The 21,983-nt window shown below is 38.0% G+C and overlaps 1 protein-coding gene across 1 annotated transcript; it reads right to left on the minus strand.

Moving 5' to 3' along the window:
• Positions 1 to 19: 19 nt before the first annotated feature.
• On the minus strand, positions 20 to 21,536 carry csf3r (colony stimulating factor 3 receptor (granulocyte)). Its single transcript, XM_012878770.3, has 17 exons — positions 21,369 to 21,536; positions 17,065 to 17,327; positions 15,621 to 15,695; positions 15,153 to 15,440; positions 13,949 to 14,078; positions 13,683 to 13,849; positions 10,990 to 11,159; positions 10,685 to 10,838; positions 10,313 to 10,395; positions 10,003 to 10,210; positions 8,632 to 8,820; positions 8,358 to 8,459; positions 7,964 to 8,110; positions 7,739 to 7,879; positions 7,547 to 7,643; positions 4,782 to 4,860; positions 20 to 2,086 (listed from the first exon to the last, which is right to left on the minus strand). The coding sequence occupies exons 3-17, from the start codon at positions 15,682 to 15,684 to the stop codon at positions 1,604 to 1,606; spliced, it is 2,502 nt and encodes an 833-aa protein (XP_012734224.2). The 5' UTR covers positions 15,685 to 15,695; positions 17,065 to 17,327; positions 21,369 to 21,536; the 3' UTR covers positions 20 to 1,603.
• Between the last annotated feature and the right edge of the window lie 447 nt (positions 21,537 to 21,983).

The following is a 21,983-nucleotide window of genomic DNA, read 5'->3' on the forward strand; positions in this document are numbered from 1 at the left end:
TGATTGAAAGAACAAAAAATTACATTTGCAATGGATTTAATTTTCTCTCTACAACAAATTGGGTTAAAGTACATTTTGTGTACTAAACAACCAGATAGAAAACAGAGTAGTTTCACACAAAAATAAAATACACAGATAACAGAAGCAATCAATGGAAATCTTAAACTATTTTTATTTACACATTTGCCAGAGTGCAGCACTGTGACAGTCCTCTTGTGGAACATAACATCCTGCCTCTCCCATGAAACATCATAAAGCTGAGTACATCACATATACAGGATTGAGTGCTAAATTATGTGATTATGATAAAAATATGTCAATCACTTCTTCCACAAAGATATAAAGGTGAGTAATAAAAACATTTCCTTCACATAGCAGTAAAGTGTTACTGTTTTTATGTTTTTGATCTTTGATTTTAACATGCTTTATTTTATTCATGTTTGAAGCAAAGCGTGCCTTACGGCGCAAGCTAAAGCCTTAACTGATCCTCTCCCTTTTTTATAGAGAACTATTGCACCCAGTGACAGCGGTAAGTAGTTGCCAATCAGTGACAGAGAAGGACAGGTCATTGTAGGACACTTATGTTCACTTTAGGCTTTCAGAACATCAGGCCCAGGAAAAAAAAAAGAAAAATTCACGGGGCTACTTTCTTTGGACTGCGACTAAATTTAGACAGTCTTTGGATGAGTCATTTGTGTTCACCCACAATCTGTAATGTACCCTGAAGTCAAGGGGATTGTTTTTAGAAAATATTAACATATACATATACTTTAACCTAAAATCACAACACAATGAGCAATCTGCTCAACTGGCTCCCCTGATAAGGAGGTGTAAAAAGCCTTCATGTAATTTTTTATGTTGCACTTGCATAATTTCTCTTATTGACTTTTTTCCCCCCTCAAGATCACAAAGGCCAACGTTTTGAGTCTGACACATCCTGTAAAACAGACTGAAGAATTAAAAACATATATATTTAATTTGACTAAAAACTTTTTAATCAGCAATTCATCATTTATGTATGTACCTGTAGTTAAAACATGACATGACATGAAAGCCTATTTCTCTTAGCCACTGTTAAAAAAAAGGCAACACATGAGAGCATTCATTTAAAACTAGACTGATAGATGCTTATCCTCACATGTTGGAAAATGGTACAAGAAAACAGCTATACATGCCAACACGTGCCTATATGCAAGTTGAGTTTTGATAAACTCAAGACAAAGGCTGACTGAGGACCAATGGATTTTAATGCTACCACAAACACTGAGGAGGACAGTGAGGGAGGGAAAAATAAATCTTTATAAATGACAAAACTTGAAATATTTGACCTTTGGACTTCTTACTGTTTAGAAATGCAACCTAATTGAATCAGTTGTACATTTAACATTCACCAGTATCATAAAAATGCTGAAAATATAACCTTTATTTTCTAAATTATATCTACACATGATACCATGACAGCAATGAAACAATAATGCTTTAAATCAAAATTTCTGGTACAGAGTTGTAATGCTGGTTAGGCTAATTTACAAATAAAAAAAAAAAAAAAAAAAAAAAAAAATCAAAATTTTGCAAGCATACTTTCATGATCGGTAAATTAACTTTAGTCATTTTCCATCTCATTTATGGCTAAGGCATGTAGGAATGGAAAGTCATCCCAAATCAAAGCTGGAACTTTTTTCCCCCCAGGGACATTGTCATCGCTGGGCCCAAAAAAACAATCATGCCTGGGCATCCCATCGGTTGCAACATTTTGATAGCATTTTGGACTGAAAGATTCTTCAGTTTCCAAGAGGGGCTGTGTAGACTCGGAGCGCAGATAGACAGGATGCTCATCTGGTGTTGGGCCATTGCTTGAAGAGGAACACAGCACAGTAGCATAAGGAACCACCTCGCTGTTTGAACCAGAGTAAGTAGGAGTGAACAGTGAGCCGGAAATCGAATCTCCAAGATCACTGGTTTCTTCCAAGCTGTTTGACCAAATATCATCTTCTTCTTTGCTGAGTTTGGTAGTCAGGTCCAGGAAGCTGAGATGGGACAAGTATATTGGATTGGGCTCGTTGTTGTCCCAGGATGGATGAATAAACTGCAGAGAAAAACAATGAATGCATATATTTAACTAGAAAAGCACCTAAAGTTAAGGCCAGAAGTTTAAACACACTGTATAAAACAACATATGACCTTTTTATTATGTCTGCCTAAATTAAACAAATGCTTAGTTTTTCAAGTTGAACTTTTTGTGTAAAATATCAATTTCTTTAATTATGTAGGCAATAATTAAATTATACATTGAGACATACATGTATATATCTCTTTTAACTAGCTTCTTTAGTTGTTCACCTTTGTAATAATTGCCTATTTCTTTCTTTTCTGTTATGATGTTCGACTTTATTTATTAAATAATTATTTTAAAATGTATTTATTTATGCATATGTTTTTATTTTATTTTATTCTTCCTTTGTATTTTTACCCTATTCATTCCTTTAACTCTGTTTATTTCTGCCTGCCATTCTTACTTTTCTATATGGATTTCTGCTTCATTATGCAAATGAGGATGGGCGGGTCTTAAGGGGACAACTGCTGAATAATTGGTTGGTTAGCATCTGATTTCCACAGCTGGAATATACACTGTGCTGTCCCTACTGGCATCCATCGATAGGAGCAGAATAGCTCCAGAATAGCTGATGACTAATACTATTACAGAAATAAATGATTTTTTGATGATATCCTAATTCATTGATGCACCTTTAAAATCAAATGGGACAAGTTAATTATATAAATATAAACATTTATGGAAAGTATGGACAATATAATAATGATATGAATATATGATTAATTAAAAAGGGTAATTAATAAGCGTTTGCTTCTCCCTACTTCTTTTCAAATAGGAAATGATCAATCTATATTTTTGTTAAAACCTTTTTACGTTATATAATCCTTGTTTATAGATTTGGAGTAACGCTTTCTATTCAACATTTCTTGCCGATATACCCCAAATAAAGATTACCTTTACATTCACAATAAGTGTGTGGGGGGAACTTACCTTCTGATATACCTGTTGTTTCCAACAGTTTAAATATCTTGGAATTGAGGTTTCTCCTACTTTGCACTCTATTGTTAAAAATACCTATGAGGGTGCCTTATCCAAGATTGTAGCCGATCTTGAGAGATGGTCCTCTTTGCCCAATTCCCTTAGATCACGTGTTTCTATTGTCAAAATGAATGTGTTCCTCTATATCAACTTTCTGAGCTTTACAATCCTGCTTCTGCCCTTGTCTTGTTACTGGGATAGACTACAGAGAGCCATCACTAAATGTATATGGAATGGGAAACATCCTTGTGTGAGACTGTCTACAGTACAATGTCATAGATCGGCCGGGGGTCTATCACTCCCTGACTTTAGACTTTACCAGTGGGCTTTCACTCTATGCCCTATGGTTGCCTGGTATAACAAATTAGTGAAGGTGGCATGGCGCTCATTGGAGGAGTCCCTGGCAGACCCGCTAAAGCTCAAGGAGATATGATTTGCTAATACCCCTCAAAATAAATGTACAGCTCGGTTTGGTCCCGTTTTATCTCATATCGTTACTGTCTGGCATGGTGTTGAAAAGGTGTGTGGGATTAAGTCTAACTAGAACCCATGTTTTCCAGTCTTTTATAATGAAGGTATTTTGATTAATAAGTGTTCCATAAAACATGTTCAAAGTAAACAATGTTGAGATAATGGTGTACGCACCCTTGGTAAAACATTTGGTGATAATGGGCTCTTGTCATTTGAGGATCTCTGTGTTCAGTTTAACTTGCAGCACGCTTTGTTCTTTTTTTTTTTTTCCTCCAGCTAAGAACTGTGATGAGAAGAGACGTATGTTCCCTTACATCTGGATGCTGTCTGGAGAACGGATATTCCTAATTTACATCCTGACTTTGACTGGGAAGCCATTTGGGACTCTGTGCTTTGTTCATCCAAGAACCCTGATCATCAGTAAATACCTGAATATTATTCACAGAACATACTTGACACCTCGTAAGCTCTATAACACGAAGCTTAAAGCTGACCAGAATTGTACCTTGTGTCAAACCAACTCTGTGGGTAAATTTTTTCATTTGGTTTGGGCATTCCCAGCTGTGTTTTATTTCTGTGTAGTGATAAGAAATAGTTTGTCCACTTTGTTACACATTAATATTCCTTTTTCACCTGAAGTTTGTTTCGTTGAATGACATGTCCCGACTTAAATCGTGCAAAGTACAAGAAAAGGTACTTTTGTCTGGTTTAACATCTGTGTAGAAAATGGCCGTGTTGAGATGGAAACCTCCATATTCCCTGTCTTACTGCCAGTGTGGGTGTTGTCTTTTATAGATGTTGCATATTTAGAGTTGTCTACTCCATGTGGGCACAATGATAAGAAGGAAATTGTGGTTTGTGGAATCAAGCAGTGGCTGACCTCAAAGCGCTTTTGACATGAGGCCTCCTTTAATTACTGTTGTGTTGACAAATCTAGATCATGTTTCATAGTGTGCAGATGTAATGTTTAATTACGGTTGTCCTGGACCTGTGTATGTCTTTTGTTAGTTTGTTAATTGTATTGCTTGTGCTTTGTGTTTCTGTTAATGCTACAACGTGTAAAATAGAATGAATATTTGGTCAAAAAAGTGTGTAGGAGAAACTAATACAATTCTAAAACGTTTGTAATTCTCTTACACTTTGGTAGGTCATGTTACACCTGTGCGTTGATTATTAACACTTTAATTTAACCTTGGTAGCAGATGTGAATGTTCGTTACCTGAGTTGATTCTGATGACCATTTTTTAATGCTGCTGTTAGCTGGATCCGGAACAACTGGATAAAAGCGACGCTTCAACCTTAAGGTCAAAAGAATAGAAGCCATGTTAGAAACCGAACATACCATGAACTGATAATATGTGTGCCCTCATAGATTTCTTGTGGTTATCTGCATTTTTCGTTATTTGTGTCAGACCACAAAACAAGTTTTCATATCAGAAAAAGATCTCCAGAGAAAATACTAAAGTTGTTTTCAAATAATTTTATCAATTAGGGGGGAAAAGCTATCCTAACATTTTTATCCCTATTTTCAAAAAGTATTGCCCTCCTTTAATAAATCACAAGTTAACTGATTTAACCAGCTTTTTTTGGTTCAGTTTCACTAGCCACACCCAGGCCTGTTTACTGTCACGCCTGTAGATTAATTAAATCCCTTAAATAGAGCTTTAGTAGGCTGAAAGATCTCCCAAAAGAAACATATTATGACTGGATCTAAAGAAATTCAAGAACAGATTAGAACCATTGACATCTATCAGTATGGTAGGATTACAAAGCCATTAGGCTCTGGGAGTCATTATCTCCCAAAATGGAGAAAACATGGAACAGTGTTAAACCTTCCCAGGAGCGGCCAACCTACCAGTAATCTTCCAGAAGGTCACAAAAGAACCCAGAACTAGGTCTAAACCACTGCCGGGATAATTTCTTCATTTGTTGTTTGTTCATGATTCAACAATAGGGAATGAGACTACGCCATAAGTGGCATCTATGGGAGAGGTCTAAAGTGAAAACCCCTGCTGCCAAAAAGAACACAACTGCTGGTCTGGCGTTTACCTAAAACCATCTTGACGATTCTCCAGTCTTCTGTGAAAATATACGTGGACTTGCGAGAAGAAAGTGTAACTTTCTTGGAATGTGTGTGGCGGTTATATCGGGTGCGAAACTAACAGCATATTAAAGAAATAACATCCTAACAATCAAACATGGTAGAGGAAGTTGGATGGTTCTAGCGCAGCTTTGCTGCATAAGGACCTGAACGACCTGATGTAACAAATGGAAACGTGATTTCTGTATTCTATCAGAAAATCCTAAAGGTGAATGTCAAGTCAACAGTTGGTGAAGCTCAAACACACTTGGCTCATTAAACAGGTTAAAGCAGCGGCGTGTAACTTTTAGCCACCAGGGACGCTGGACCTGTAACTTCCAGGTTTAGTGCCCCTGGAGACACTGCACTGTCGCAAAACTAAACGGTTTCCCTCTGTGTTTTGAAATCTGATAGCAGACCACGTTGGACCAGCAGATTTAGAAGTCCTGCAGTAACTAAAGACGAGGCCACATTCACCCATCTAGATTAAATCCTACATCAGAGAACCGAAAATATGTCACATCAGGAAAGCGTTATATCTGCTTTGTTTTGCTGTTACCTTGAATCGGTCATGTGACCTAGAGCACTTTAGGTCACATGACCCATTCAGCGACAGACTCTGAAGTTACTTTGGCAAGTTTTTGAGTAGAGCAGCCCGCACAGAGCATCAAAAAGCTCCAAGTGCTGTTTATTGACCAGAACAATCATATAAATCTTAAATTGGTAATCCCGATCAGAAAGACTTTGTTATACTGGGTGAAATGCTTCTTCCATCCTGAGAGTAGTCAATACTTTATGTATTCAGAAAGGGTAGAAAAAAAATTATCTCTGTGAAATCTGCAAACCAATCCCTGCCAATCAAACACTAGGGCGTTTCTTACCTAGATTTCCAGAAAAATCACCAACTCTACCTTTAATATATCTCAAATTAAGCTAATACTTGGGGCAACACTTACACAGTGCTGCTTTAAGTATCTGAAGTCCATCTGTAAAAGGCTAAAAAAAAAAAAAAACACATCCAAGTCCAGACATAAACACAATTGTGACTTTGACCAAGTAGTTCATGTTTGAAAAACCTCCATGGTAGCAGACTTAAAACAACCTAATAAGAGGATTGTCCAAAAAAAGACTTGATGGCAGTTGTTTCCTCTAGGGTTGGCACAACCAGTTATTGCTGATTTCGAGGGCAATAACTTAATAGATGTTAAGAAATGAACTAAATGAACTACAAATTGAGCTTCTACTGCCACAATGTATTTACTTTTCTGTGACATAGATAGTCTTTCTGGATCAGTGCGTCTGTGTTCTTTGTGTATGTCTGCTCTGTCTTCTCAAACCCTGAGTTGGTTGTGGCAGATGGCCACTTATACAAAGCCTGGTTCTGCTGGAGGTGCTTTCCTGTTTAAAGGGAGTTTTTGTTTCCCCTGATGTTACATAAATGCTCGTTATAAGGAATTAACGCAATGACACAATGGAAGCGACTGTCCACTATTGCTACATGCTCATCCAGTAGGAGAGAATGCTGCAAATCAATGATTCGATGCAATCTGCTGTTTTTCCTTAGATAGAAAACATTAGAACCATTTTGAATAACAAACTTGACCTCATGTTTGAAAACTAGGATGAATTTAGAATTGACTTTCAGTCTGTCTCTATAATTCGACAAATTTGCCTTTTCTATGGTAGTCCCAAGACCACATGTGACGTGAATTGGCGCTATATAAATACACAGAGTTGAATTGAATTAATTACTCCGCAAATAAATTATATTAAAACATAAAAAAATTGTGTTGTGATCCGAAACATGCAAGTATGGCAAAAATAGATGAAATCTGTATGGAGGCAAAAACCTATTCATAGCACTGCACCAAATAAATCGCTAGACAATGTGGTTTTTGGCTTACGTGGTGGTTTTGGAGAGGCAGGTCAGCACAATGAAAATGATCAAAAACGCCAGTCCAACTCCACCTGCAGTTACCAGGATCACAACAGTAACAGAATCTTGGAAAAAAAAAAAAAAGAAAGCATACGTTGTAATTTAAAATCTAGTTTGACAATCCATATCCACTTCATTGAAATCAAAGTACGGTACCAACCAATGGGTTTGATTTCAAAATGAATTGTTGACCCATTCAGGCTCCCACCAAATGTGCTAACCATCATGAAAGATTCAATAAGAGACGCGGAGTTAAGGTCCTTCAGGATCACCCTCCTGTTTTCTGCATCTGCACTCACAACTGGAGAAAAAAAAAAGTCCAACCTTAGAGAGCTGCAACTCCAAAGACACTTTACAGCCAAAACAATTCAGGCCTTTAACCTACCTTTAATAGGACCATTCTCCTCCCGGTAGAAGACTTTGTAGCCCTTGATAAATCCATTCCTTTGCTCTAAGGGGAGTTCATCCCAGAAGATCTCAATGTATGACCCCCAGGTCTTTTTAATTTCAAGTTTAGGAACAGCTGATGGAGCTTCAATAACAAAGAGACCATTTATATTAGATGGTGTTTTGGATTTGCCTCGGCAAATAAATTATCTTTTTCTTTCCACAAGAGGGCAACATTTCATAACATATAATTTGCTCCCAGAAAGCTCCCACTTCTCCTGTAATCTGATTAATGCAAAAGCCTTTTTCTACTTCCTTAAAGTTGAAGCAACCTGACTCTTGCACCTCTGCATGCTCTTTGTGTGATCCCCTGTTTGTCTTTGGTGACTTACCCTTTTGTCTCAAGTAGGCATTAACAGTCTGAGGAGGCCCAATCCCATCCCTAAACCTCGGATACACAGAGATCCCGTAGGGCTTGTAGGGCTCAAAGCTGCCTATGGATGAGAGCGTAGAGGGCAGAGTGGATCAAGGGCAACAAGCTAATAACAGTGTGTACAGGTGGGCTTTGCAAAGACAAAACTAAGAATCATGCACAATAAATTATTTGAGTTCATGTAGTGAGAAATGAAAGGGCGATTGCATGTAAGACAAACTCTGTAGACGTACCGGTTATTAGGAGACTAGACTGGCTTTTATTCACAATTTCAAAATGAGTGTGGCAGAGGCCTGTTTTCAGTAAAGGTTTCCATTCCACCACATAACCAGTGAGACTCGAAGTAACCACAGCTGTCCACTGGACCAGAAATGATCGGTCATCGAGTGGAACAGCGGTGACGTCCATGTTCGGCGTGTAATCTGAAGGCATAAAGACATCTCAGGTTTACAAAGGAAAAAGATTTACCAAAACACTCATTTTGAAGTGGAAACAACAATTTTCAGGCTTTTTCACAGATTGTCAGTTGCGATAAGGTGTGGCCTTTGACTGGGCCATTTCAAAATCGCAGTATGCTTTGATTTAAACCAGAAGTGCCCACGTCTACTCCTCAAAAGCTATCAGCCTGCAACTTTTAGATGCCTCCCTACTACAACACACCTGAATCAAAGGGTGGATTGAATATATATTGAATATATGTATGTAAGATTATGGAGTCTTTTGTAGCCCTTAATGCATTTCCTATCTGTATTTCGCTCCATGCATAGTTTATGTCCAGCTTTTTTGTCCTTGCTGAAGAAAAGCATCCTTACAGCATGATGCTGCCATCACCATGTTTCATGGTGAAGATTGTGAGTTCAACAGTGCAGCCTTAATTTTTCCACATCAGAACAAAATGGGGATATCTCACTTTCCAGATTTCTATTTGTAAAAGAACTTTGAAACCCATATTCAGTGCTTCGTGTTTGTTTTAGTGTTGCACCGATACCAATACCAGTATCGGACGGGGCCCCGATCCAGCACTAAAATGGTGGTATCTGTATCGGCGAGTACCAACAAATAGGGCACCAATACCAGTTTGATGTTTGTATGTCACTTGAACGCAGCCTTCTCTCTCCCGACTAGTATTATTCACGTTATATAAGTTCACGAAAGTTGCACTATTTTGGCATTTGAGAGCCAAAACTCAAAGAGACTATTCAATTATTAATGTAATTTTACTGTATTACTGTTACACTACTATTATACATGTTATAATTCCACGAATGTTTCACTATTTTGGCCTTTGAGAGCCAAAAGTTAATTCAACTATTGTCACCCATTCCAGGTAGGCAATAAAGAGTTCTACTACCCTAAGTAGTATGCATGTCTTCATATATAGAAACACAAATCAATTTCAAACAGATGGTATCGGTATGGTATCGGTATCGGCCAATACTGCACAGCCAGGTATCGGGTATTGGTATCGGGGCCAAAAAATGGCATCGACGCAACACTAGTTTGTTTGTAAAAGGAAATACACATAAAATACATGTGTGGTTATAACATTTGTGTAATATGATGTTTTTGCAATAATCTGTATCTTGTTTTAAGATATGAGTTACCTTTAGTCTTGTAAATCCGAATTTCAGTGGGGGGAGATTTCCCTGCTCTATTCACAGCCCGTAGATACACTTTCCTTGTGCGCCAAGAAAGTTGGAAAGCACAGCATTTCTCACTTGTGGAGCATATTCTTCCCCTTTCACCGTCTAGTTTTTGTTGTGAGACAACATACGTCAGATTTTGGCCATTTCCACGGAATTGTTTTGATGGCTGAAACAGTAAAAAAAATAAAGAGATACTTCATACAATCCTGTATTATTTTTAGGGGAAAACATTTTTTTTAAAACAGGTGTCAAAAAATTGTATAAGTACCTTCCAGAACAATTGTATGTTGGCCTTTTTGCTTGTGTGATTCCTTGATACCTTCACCCACGAGTCTAAACGTCCAGTTGGAGCTGAAAACGAAGAGACAGCTGTCAGTGCGGCAACTTGTCGAAAGTCCTCTAACTCTGCAGAAAATAAAAAACTTCTCCCTACAAGACAGGTCTATGGATCCGCTGTCTGTGTATGCGACAAAACTCAATAATTCAATTCGGCCTGTGCTGCAGAGCGAAGCGGTGAGAGATGCACAACATGACATTTGCATACGCTGAAAAGACGAGGCAAAAGTGGAGAGAAAATTCAACAGATTGAAAAATGTTAAGAGTGACTGGTTGTGTCACTCCGAATCGATCCGAGCCCTACCAGTCTCCAAGGTGACTCCGGACTTGCTGCCGCTCCACTCGCTCCAGGGGCTCTGCTTGCATCGGACTCTAATTTGGGCCAAATATTGAGTCCCATGAAGGAGATGACAAGGTTTCACCACCACTTTGGATGATTTAACGTTGATCACAGGGATCTGAGAAACAAAAAGTCATGCGAGCATGACATCAAATACACATTTCAGGCGGGCTCTAATGCTTCATGGATGCTTCCAAGAACAAGAGCGAGTCTTAGGCAAATATAACATAATGATCTAACGTTAAATTAACTGCTTTAGCTGAACTCACTGGTGGGTCGCTCCATTGGTCACTGCCAGCGGTTTTATATCGGACTTCCAGGTTTACAGGGTAGTTACTCAGCCATTCCTGGTGTGGTGACAATGTCCATGTCAGCTTTAGGCATCCTAACTTTTTAGGATCCACATCAATCTGTACAATACTGGGTTGGTCAAATTTAGCTGACAGAAAAGATAAAAAAGATAAAAAAAATTCTTAAAACAATTTTTTCTAATTTATAAAGCACAGGTTAAAAGATGGACCCAGAGTTTGGGCATCATTTGGATGAATGTTTTGCTTTGATCACAGAGAAAAGGATTGCGCTTTTGCAAAAATACAAGTTGACCTTTAAAAACCACTCAGAGGAAAAATGTGTGCTAAAAATATTCCTTTAATCCTCACATAATTATCCAACCACCTGGTTGATGGAAAGTTTCTTGTTTGGTGCAAACAAAGAGAATTTTTCCCCATTTCTGAAGTAGTACCGTTTCCGGGATTTTATTCAACTGAAAAAAAAAAACATCAAGTGTTTTATATGATGCTACATGTTATGTTCTTTTTCATGATCCTACATATTGCAATGTTCTTTTTTTTAGATTCTGTGTTGTATAAGGGAATATATTTATATAATCATAAATGTATGAAATAAACACATCTTGGACGCGAAAACAAAAGGTTTGTATACGGAATACAAGTATTAGCACCCCAGGTAAATATGTGTAAAAAACCTTGACATAAACCAGTTTTTATTGTTCCAGCATAATCTTTCACAAAGGGTTTCTGAAATAATTCCAGAATTTTTATTTTGAAACTCAGAAAAAAAAAAAACATGCTAAGAAATGCTTTACCAACCCAGTGTTGGTAGCAAGATTATTGGAACTCATACAAAACCATATAAAATAAATGTAACTGAAACTTTTTAATAGGTTTTACTTTTGTTACTGAAGCATGACTTCCTGCTTTACCAGGACGTACATTTGACACAACATGGAGGCCCATTTCCTTTGCCACTCTTAAAAATAGGACAGACTAAAGATTTTGTCAGATATCTACAGTCAGAGAAATTAAATAATTTGAAAGAACTGGAACTGTGACAAAAAAAGGCTCCACCAGACCCTGAATTTATCTTGCCATCAAGCCTAGGTTTGTAGAGTGTAGAAAAAGAATGTCACACTCTACTGTTAAGAGGAACGCAGATCAGTGTGCAACAAATGTCATCATTCAGCAAACTCTTTCAACACACACTGTGCCAAGGCAACACAAGTAAGTGGACTTCAGCCATTAATAGCTTTATTATCAGTGGGGAGGCTTAAAAATAGAATGATGACAAAAAGAATCACTGGATGACACACCTTGTACTTACTTGTTGGTGCTGTCTATTTGTGTATATTACAAGATATTTCTTTCTATCTATCTATCTATCTATCTATCTATCTATCTATCTATCTATCTATCTATCTATCTATCTATCTATCTATCTATCTATCTATCTATCTATCTATCTATCTATCTATCTATCTATCTATCTATCTATCTATCTATCTATCTATCTATCTATCTAGATGAATCAGATAAAAACCACAGCGTCATGCTGCAGTGTATGACTCCTCATTGGCTGCTAAGATGTGCAAATGTGTTCCTTTTTTTCTTTGTAAGCATTTATAACCTTGCCATCAAGCTGTATTCTCACTGTATTTGTACATTGAAAAACACACAGGAATCCATCTTGTATGGCTCCCGCTTCAGCCGTTTGTGACCGAACCAGAAACCGTTGAGGGCAATCACGTTGCAGTATTATGGTTGAACGTGGGACATACGGGTGTGACGAAAGAAAGAGCCGACGAGCACGCAACAGAGCCAACACAAACACGGCAGCGCAGCAGGACGCACGCGTAGGTGCTGCTATCACATCTGTTTTGTCGGAATCCACAATTTCATCTTTGAAAGAACAGGAAGAATTGCCTTGACCAGCCCAGCTTTTTGCAGTTTCTAATGGCGCGTCCTGTTTACATTTTCATTTGATAACTTGATTGGCTAAAACCCACCATTGGTAGGCGGGTACCAGGTATCGCTTTGACTAATCAGCTTGGAGAGTTCTGCTGAATGTCCCTCCTTTCCCCAAACGGATTTGATGGGAGCAGAACCAGATAGATAAAGTGCAGAACGGAGAGTGATACATATTATCAATGTGTTTCACCGTGGCATCCTCGGCGATATTGCCCAAATAAGAAAACTGTCACTGCTGAATTGTAAGCGGCAAATCAGTTACTAACTTGTCCATCAATATGCAACAATGTTTTCTTACACTGTGCACATCCCAGTGGGGCACCAACACCCAATAACTGGACAGTTCAACTGTAAATAGAAAACTCATTTGTAGAGCAGCTTTTGTTTTCATGTGTGCCTTGTGGTGCCCCTAGTCAGTCCTGACTTGGGCAGAGAGCCATTTTGTCCATATCAAAAACAGCCACCAGTGCTAATAATTGTGAGGGATGCTGTATTTCTTATTACAGCTCAATCCCAATAAATGAGATCTACACATTGAGACAATACACTGTGAGGCAACCTTGAAAAGATACATATAATCATCAATAAAGGCGACAGATAAATGCTGTTAAAAACAACTGATGGGTAGAAAACCAACCAGATATTTAGATTTCCAGTATGTTAGTCCAAAACAGTGTTCACTAGATGTGAATACTAACCTGCACAAACTGGTTCCAAAACGATGTGTGCTGAACTTGCCTCTCCGAGGTCGTTCTCTGCCTTTACGTAGATCGTCATGTCAGTGAACAGCCCAAAGTCAGTACGAGGAATGGAATGATGATGGATATCTGGTGGCAGCTCATAAGTATTGTTCGTATTTAAGTCCCTGAAATGAAACAAAAGAAGGAAAAACGGTTCTTGACATCAAACTGATTTGTTTCTTGCAACTATGTTTGCCTACTTATAGTTTCAGGCAAAAATGTACCTTATTTCAGTGTACAGGGTGTACTTTGTGGGGAGGTGGGTGACCCGCTGTCCTGGGTCCCATCTGCAGTTCAAGGTGGAGTCGGTGAGATTTGTTTGACAGCTTAGATTTTGTGGTATTTCTGGTGGATCTAATTATAAAAAAATAAACAAATACTTTAATTCCAGGGACATATATGCAAATCTATCAACTACTTCTGGTGAGCCATTAATATCTGCAATTTGGTTATTGAAAGTAAGTTTGTGATAATATAATATTTTGTATTTGAAGCACTTGACCAGATGACCAGATGACCAGTACGGACTGTAAAGGATACGTAAAACGTAAAACAATAATCTATTTTTTTACTTTCCAGGGAATGCTTGTCTTTCAAACACGAACCAGAACAGATACGTGTAAACTGAAATCAAACATTGTTTTATTCAGTATGTAGATGATCACATATGGTGCCTTGCAAAAGTATTCACTGAGCGTTTTTTTATACATGGTGATGTAAAAACCATAAACTTCAATTTATTGTATAGGGATTTATCTGATAGACCAACACAAAGCAGCACAAAGTGTTATAGTGGAAATAATTATTTTGAAGTGTGGCATGTATAGGATATTAGCTTCCCTGAGTTAATACTTTGTAGATCCATCTGTTGCTGGGGTTGTTGCTGCAGGTCTTTCAGCTTTGCACATTTAGAAACTGAAATACTTGCCAATTCGTCTTTGTAAATAATACAAGCTCAGTCGGATTGGATGGAAGTGTCCTCTAAATTTGTACTTTTTATTTTATTTTTAACAGAATCTCAATTTCTTTTGGTCGGGACTTCAACTAGACCTTTCTAACACATTAACATGCTTTGATCTAAACCATTCCACATTGTAGCACTGACTGTATGTTTAGGGTTGTTGTACTGCTTGAAGAGGAACCTCTGTCCCAATGTCAAATCTTCTGCTGCCTTTAAAAGTTAATTTCTCTTAGATCTTTCTGTGTTTCGCACCATAGATATTCCAGCCAACAATGACCACCGTCCTTGTCTCTGCTGAAGAAAAGCATCCCATAGGATGGCACTGCCATCATCCATCAGTTTCTCCAAGGGGATGGTTGGTTCAGCACATTGAAGTAGTTGGTTCAAAACATTTAACCAAGAGCTATTTATAGAAATTCCTATCAGATTTCATTTAATGTTATAAAAGTACATTTCATTTTTCTCACATCCAGCTTGGATCACCACTCCAGCGAGAACTTGAGAAGAAGGCTTGATGCGACAGGTGAGCTCCGCACTGGTGCGATTAAAGCTTGGTACAACAATCGTGGAAACCCTATTGCTTCCATTGGCTGCAGGGCTGCTGAGAATCAGCTCGTCCACAAGACGCCACTCAATGTGAACATCTTGTCCAAGAGGGCAGTCTTCCCTGATGACACAGGTGGCGGTGACGCGTGATCCCAGAGGCACCACCAAACTAGACGTGTTGATCCTTGCACATGGCTGGGTGTCATTCCCTTAGAAAGAAAGTTTGATGTTTAGAATGCAGAAAATATATTTTGTAATCTCACTAACACCAAAACCTTATCTTTTATAGTCTTTAAGTCAAGCTGTGCAAAATCAACACGTCTGAAATCGTCTTTGTAAGTGGCGGTTGGGCATTCACGTTTCAATTTCTCGCTGAAAGCAAAACTTACCACTACTTGCTCCATTTGAAGAGCCTACCAGCATGACAATCACCAACATCCATGTGGATATCATCGTGACAAAACCTGTTGGGCAGCCAAATTGAAGAGCATCATTTTAAAATTGCAGACTTTGGGTGCCATATCACAACAAACCTGGAATTGCTATTCCTTTCCAAGTGATGCACTTTTATTGTAAAGCAAGAATTAGAGTGATAACATGTGTTGGTTAAAATAAATCACAGGGGCGGTGTTCCTGTGTGTTTCACTGGGATTCACGTTATATTTTTATATTTGTATAAACAGCTTGCATTTGCTGTCTTTGAAATGTAAAATTTTAAAATGAGCGGCAAAGGTGTAAAAAAACAACAACAAACTTATATTGCAGTTTCTTTTTATTTTGCAGCATATTACTCAGAATTTTAAGAAAAATCTACCCATCAACTCACTCCACAGTTTGGTTTTTGTAGGATTTAGCTCAAGGGACTGAAAATATTATGGAATAAGGCTGATTTTGCATCTTTTGATCCAACTCAGAGTTCATTTGACAGTATAATTTGAATAATTTTGCTGATAAATCCCCCAAAGTGACTTGCTTTTCAATTAATTAGTAATATCCATTACCCTTGATCCTCCTGGTATTTTCAAAGAGATCATGATTTACTGTAAAAGGGTTTCCATGGCTTTTCGAAAAGAAACAGGCCCACAGTTTTTCACATCCTTTACCAGTTTAAAGTCCGGTTTATAGCTTATCATCCCCTTAAACATATTTCATAAGTGTGATTTTGCTGTATGACGTTATCTTTATGTATCTATACTGCAGCTTTTTAACTCCAGTTATTTCAGGTTTGCACACCAGGGAGTGCCAAAATAATTTGCTGCGCTACATTTACCATGATGAATGTAACAAAAATGTAATCTTATATCATGAGGGAATCACCATTTTTCACAGACAAATTTATAGCAGTATTAACAGTTCTTTTTAAATCGTGCAGTCTATCTATTACTACCTATCATTACCCCATATTTTTTTTTTTTACCTTGTTATGAGTGCTTCAACAACTTTCTGCATTTCTCTGTTTTCTCAAACACATTTTTAATTCTGACTCCAATAATAAGCGTGTAAACCCCTCAAAGTCGCTGTTCCGCCATCGTTGAAGTAATATCTGTGTTGGATCAATATGAGGGGATGTTGGTGCAGCAACTAAGTTTGCCATCTGATAAATGTCTGCATTCAATTCAGCTTGTTGAAACATCAATAATGCTGATAATGTAACATTGAAAACCTTGTTAAAAAGTAAAGATGATATGGAAAACTTAATCAGATGTCTACTTCTGGATGTCTACATACAAGGAAGTCAAGTCAAGAAGATGGGAGCTGCCACCTGTTACAGGCAACTAGCCTTGATGTGCTACAAATGTAGGTGTCAGAGGACATTGATCTGGAAACACTCACCATTACAGACTCAGAGTTGCTCTGTTGTAGTGAAAGGGGCTAAGACTGTGTCTTTGATATGGGGGACCTGGGTTCAAATCCCAGTGGTGCAAGGCAGGGAATCCGGTGTAATAACTCTGCCAAGTCTGTGTGGAAGATGGAATGACTTCCTGTGGTGACCCACTAAATGAGGGAGCAGCCGAAAGGACTCACACAGGCAGTGACGTTCAGGTGTAAAGAAAATCTGGTTGCCAACCAACAGCAGAATCCAGATAATTTTGTTTCTGTGTGGGAACAGAGACAAAAAAAATGTAGAAGTGTGAAAACAACAATCACTCTTTCAAAGAAAAGGAACGAAAAGGTAGAACGATATATATATATATATATATATATATCTTTGTATACCATGATTAAAATTAGTCACGAACATTAAAACAATACAAGTTAATATAGCTGTGGTTATTAATACAAGATGAGCTTTACATGTATCACTTACAGTGTTTTTGAAATCACTGTTAAATGGTGCATTTCTTTCTTGTACAGTGCCTTGCAAAAGTGTCCCCCCCCCCCCACACCTTGGCTTTTTACCTATTTTGTTACATTCCAACCTGTAATTTACAGTCTTCTTAATCTTATTTCATATGATAGAGCTGCACAAAATATTCTAAGTTAGCGAAGTGAAACAATAAAAATATATAATAAAAAAAAAAGAAAACACAAAAAAATGGCCCTAAAAAGGTCTGATCCATCCAATTACCTAACCTAATTAGTGAAATGAAGTCCACCTGTGTGCAAACTAGGGCTTCATTTACACAACGTTTTCTGATGAAGATGGAAAAGTTTGGTTGCATTTGTACTGTTCATTTACACAACGACAATGTCTTTTGTCTTTTGGCACAATTTGAAAATGGGTTCAAGTGTAATATTTCAAAAACATCCCACTCTGTTGTCGTGTAAACAGGGATAATTGTTTTTTTCCCCCTTTTCTCTAACACAGAATCCCTGGCTCATGTGTACTATGACAGAAATCAGTAGAAATTAATGTGCATGCTCACAGTATGACTGCCTACAATTTAAATACCACAGAATAAGAAAATATCAAGAATGGCAGGTAGTGGAGTACTGTTTGTGCTGGCGACTTTTCTGAATATAACCACAGAATTAGCTTAAAGTTATCTTAGCTTGATCAAGTAAACTGGGCTGGTGTGTGTGTGTCTATGTTTGTGTGTGTGTGTGGGCGGGGGGGGGGGTATGGCACACAGTCCCATCTGAGGTAAAGATTAACAGAAAAGTAATATGAAGTTAGTTTTATGATGGGTACATTTGCAGAAATATGAATGATGCAATTCATCTAAAATCAAAGTAATCTGCCAAGTACTTTAGCAACGTGACCAAACTTAGGTTAGATTTATTAATGTTTTGCTTGAAAAACAGCGTATTAACATAGCAGTTCATCAAATGTAGTCACAAACAATTGTTCAAATGCCAAAACCAAACAGAGATAAATGTTCTCATGTGTTAACAAACAACCTCTGAGGTTTATGACGCTTTGATTTCAACATCGCAGACGTGTCACAGACATGCTGACATACATACATGTGAAATTCATACTGATATGTGAGACCACAGCAGCAAGCAAATTCCTGTTTCAAGTTCCAATTTACCAAGACTGGGTCGAGTGGGAATAGGTCCTGAAAGGAGACCCAGACCTCCTTTTTCCTAAGTACATTCACTAGCAAATTCTGGAGGAACCCAAGGTGTTTCCAGGCCAGAAGTGATATAGTGTAGTATCTGAACTGCTCTTAAGGCCACATAAGTGAGCTTGTCTCTCCTTGAGCATTGAGCTCCATCAGAGATGCCTCAGGAACCTGACTGTGGTGTTCATGGCATAGTTGTGAAGAGCCGTGGATCTGCTCACGGTCTCGTCTTTTTATTTTTTGCCGATGATAGGCTTCTGCTGGCTTTTTCAAGCTTTGACTTCTCAGCATGCATTAATGCAGTACACAGCCAAGTGTTAAACGGCTGTGACGAGACTCCGTTCCTTTAAACTTGAGGCCATGGTTCTTAACTTAAAAGAAAAGCTCGTCTTAGATTTGGGGATCTGTACTAAGCATGGGAGTTGAAATATTTCAGCTAATTGCTGGATGGAGAGGGAGATGGATAAACCGAGCGGGACATTAGCTGTGTTTACATGCACAAAATTTCAGAATTGGATTTAAATGTATTCAGAGTCAAAAACAAAAAAATTATCGGTTTGTACATTTTATATGGGCACACGATCAATTAACCCGATCATATGCACCTGGCTGTATTCAGAATGGAACCACTGACGTGCGCAGAGATACCAAATTTCCCTAAAGAAAAAAAAAATGAAATGAATAGAAGTACTTCTGTCTTTGCTAAATAATAAAAAAAAAAAATAGGAAGAAAACAAAGCAGCAGTGTACGATTTTTTCGGAACGCCATAGGCGGACGTGCACCAGGTTCTAATTACAATTGAGACGTTACTGATGTTTCTGAACATTAAAAGGGTGCACAGACAATTTTGCTTCCCGACATGGTCTAGTCGCTCAAAGAGAAAATACGACACGCATTAAGAATAACTTTATCCTGACAAGCATTCACATGCCTGCCAACCAGAACGACCTGCCTTATTCAGAAAAAAAAATAATTCTATTTGAACTTAATCTGGTCATTGCCATGTTTGCATGACATATTTTTATTCCAATTGGCCCTTTATTCCGATCACCTATGTTCATGTAAAGTTATTATCTCCAGTATTGTGGGTACTGCCACATTCTGTAGTGATATAGAAAGAACCTAGCCCAAAAAATAACATTCTTTATTTGGTCCATCAATATTTTGTCCTTCCCATTTGGTTGTGAGCTATAAAATCACAACAAACAGATTGAGATCACCAATACACGTAGTTGAGTTGGGTCAGACCTCTGATCCGAATCTCTCTTATATATTTACTTTTGAGAGATCAGGACCCAGAACACACTGGGTCTTGTCTGGCCTGGGGACACCTTGGAGTTGCCCAGAATGAGCTGCACTAAAAGATGTTAATGAAAATTATTTGTTTTAAAGGTTTTGCCTTTGCGCTAAAAAAAACTTTATATAAACATGATTTGCCACAAGTTGAAGAAACATGACTCATAATTTAAATCATTTGCAGCTATCACTCAAACTGTAAGATTTCTCCTCTTTGTCCATAGCTGAACATTTGATGTTTGTTTTGCAAAGAGAGCGAAATGGAATTTCTCCCATTTTTTTCTTATCAGCAGTCTGCAAAAAGACCTCCATTTTCCCTTCTTGCCTTTTTAAGAATTCCTGCTCGCCACTAATGGATAATTGCCTGCGGTTGTGACAAAAGACAACCGAGAAAAAGAGACCGTCAGAGAGGGAGAGGGTATTAAACCTGGAGTGTATTTTGTCAACAAATAAATAAACACGCATAAATCGTACATGTTCCCCATTCAAAGTTGCAAATACATGTCTGGAATATTCCCTCTGTCTCACAGATAAATGTCACAATGTGTAAAGAAATGTTCCCCTCTTGTCTCTGTACATTTCCTTTCCTGTTGCTTTCAGGGGTTACTCAACGCCCACTCACAGGATTTGGCAATATCCTTCGCATAGTACAATGACAACTTACCACTTGTTCCTCTTTCGTTGTTTTATTTCTCATGCCAGGCATTGTATTTTGAAAAGAGAATTTATGTTTATGTATTTACGTCTGAAGATTTAGGAGTGAAAACATAGTTTAGTTAAGTTCAATATGGGATTGTTTGCGTCAGCACTCATAGAAGTCCCGCAATCTTACAAACAAGAGAACAATCTGTTTCACATCCTCTTTTTCTCAAGATTGAAGAATATACTTTTTCACACCCGAAGAACACCCGGAGAAACATCTCAAAGGAAAGCTTTGAGTCAAGCATTTCTTAATGATAAAGCAACTGACCAAACCTTCATCATAGTTGTCAAAATATAATTTAACTTGCTGCTTGTGCATTACCATTTAACCTGAAATGTTTGCATTTTTCAATTTCTTTCAAAATCTGATGTGACTCTGTAGCCACAAGAAGCCTTAAGAAGGACAAACGTCACAAACAGGCCAGAAATAAAAGAAATAAAGGTAGAAGAAAAATCTGATTCAATTTAAAGGGAATTAAAATGGCCTTTTCAGCTGTACTGGAGTCACTTAAAAAAACAAGTTTTGTGAAGTTTCCATTTTCAATCTGGCACGAGGATCATAATGAAAGGAGCAGCAAATTGCTTGATGCGAAGATAAAGGAGAGCCATCAGAGAGGCTTGCCACTCACCACACAGCAGCTGCAGCCGACCGAGAAAGACAAGAGGCTCTCATCAACCCTGATAGTACGAGATGAAACGGTGTGGCTCAAAGCGGCTCAGATTGGAGGATGTACGTGTTTGTGTCAGCCGAGCCACGGTGGCGGCAGCAGCAGCAGCACCAACATCCTTGTTTTGAATTTGATTTGTGAAACTTCACTATTTTCCAGGAAGAAACACATGACTAATGGGGCCCTGTTCTAGGAAGCAAAAGTGGGGTGTGTTTAAATTACCGGCATTGTTTTCAAAAGAAAGGAGATCGTTGGTTCAGCTAAAAATGTGCAAATAGTGAAGATATGTGATTTTGCAGGTGACTTTTGAATATCTTAATTTTTTACTGTGCACTGTGATTGCCAAGGGGCTAATAAGAATTACGCCTCAACAAATGACCATATGCCCAATAAATGTTCTTGGTGCTTTATTGGCAGGTGTTTTACCATTACATTGTTGTTTTTGAACAGCATGATCATCTGACAAGATAAACTCTCTGCAACCATGGCTTTCACACAGTTTTGATACTTAAGGTGCTTTTACCATTACTCACAGAAAACTATAGTACAGGTACGTCTCACAATATGAGAATAACA

This window comes from Fundulus heteroclitus, chromosome 3 (genome assembly GCF_011125445.2).
Source record: "Fundulus heteroclitus isolate FHET01 chromosome 3, MU-UCD_Fhet_4.1, whole genome shotgun sequence".
Taxonomy (NCBI): domain Eukaryota; kingdom Metazoa; phylum Chordata; class Actinopteri; order Cyprinodontiformes; family Fundulidae; genus Fundulus; species Fundulus heteroclitus.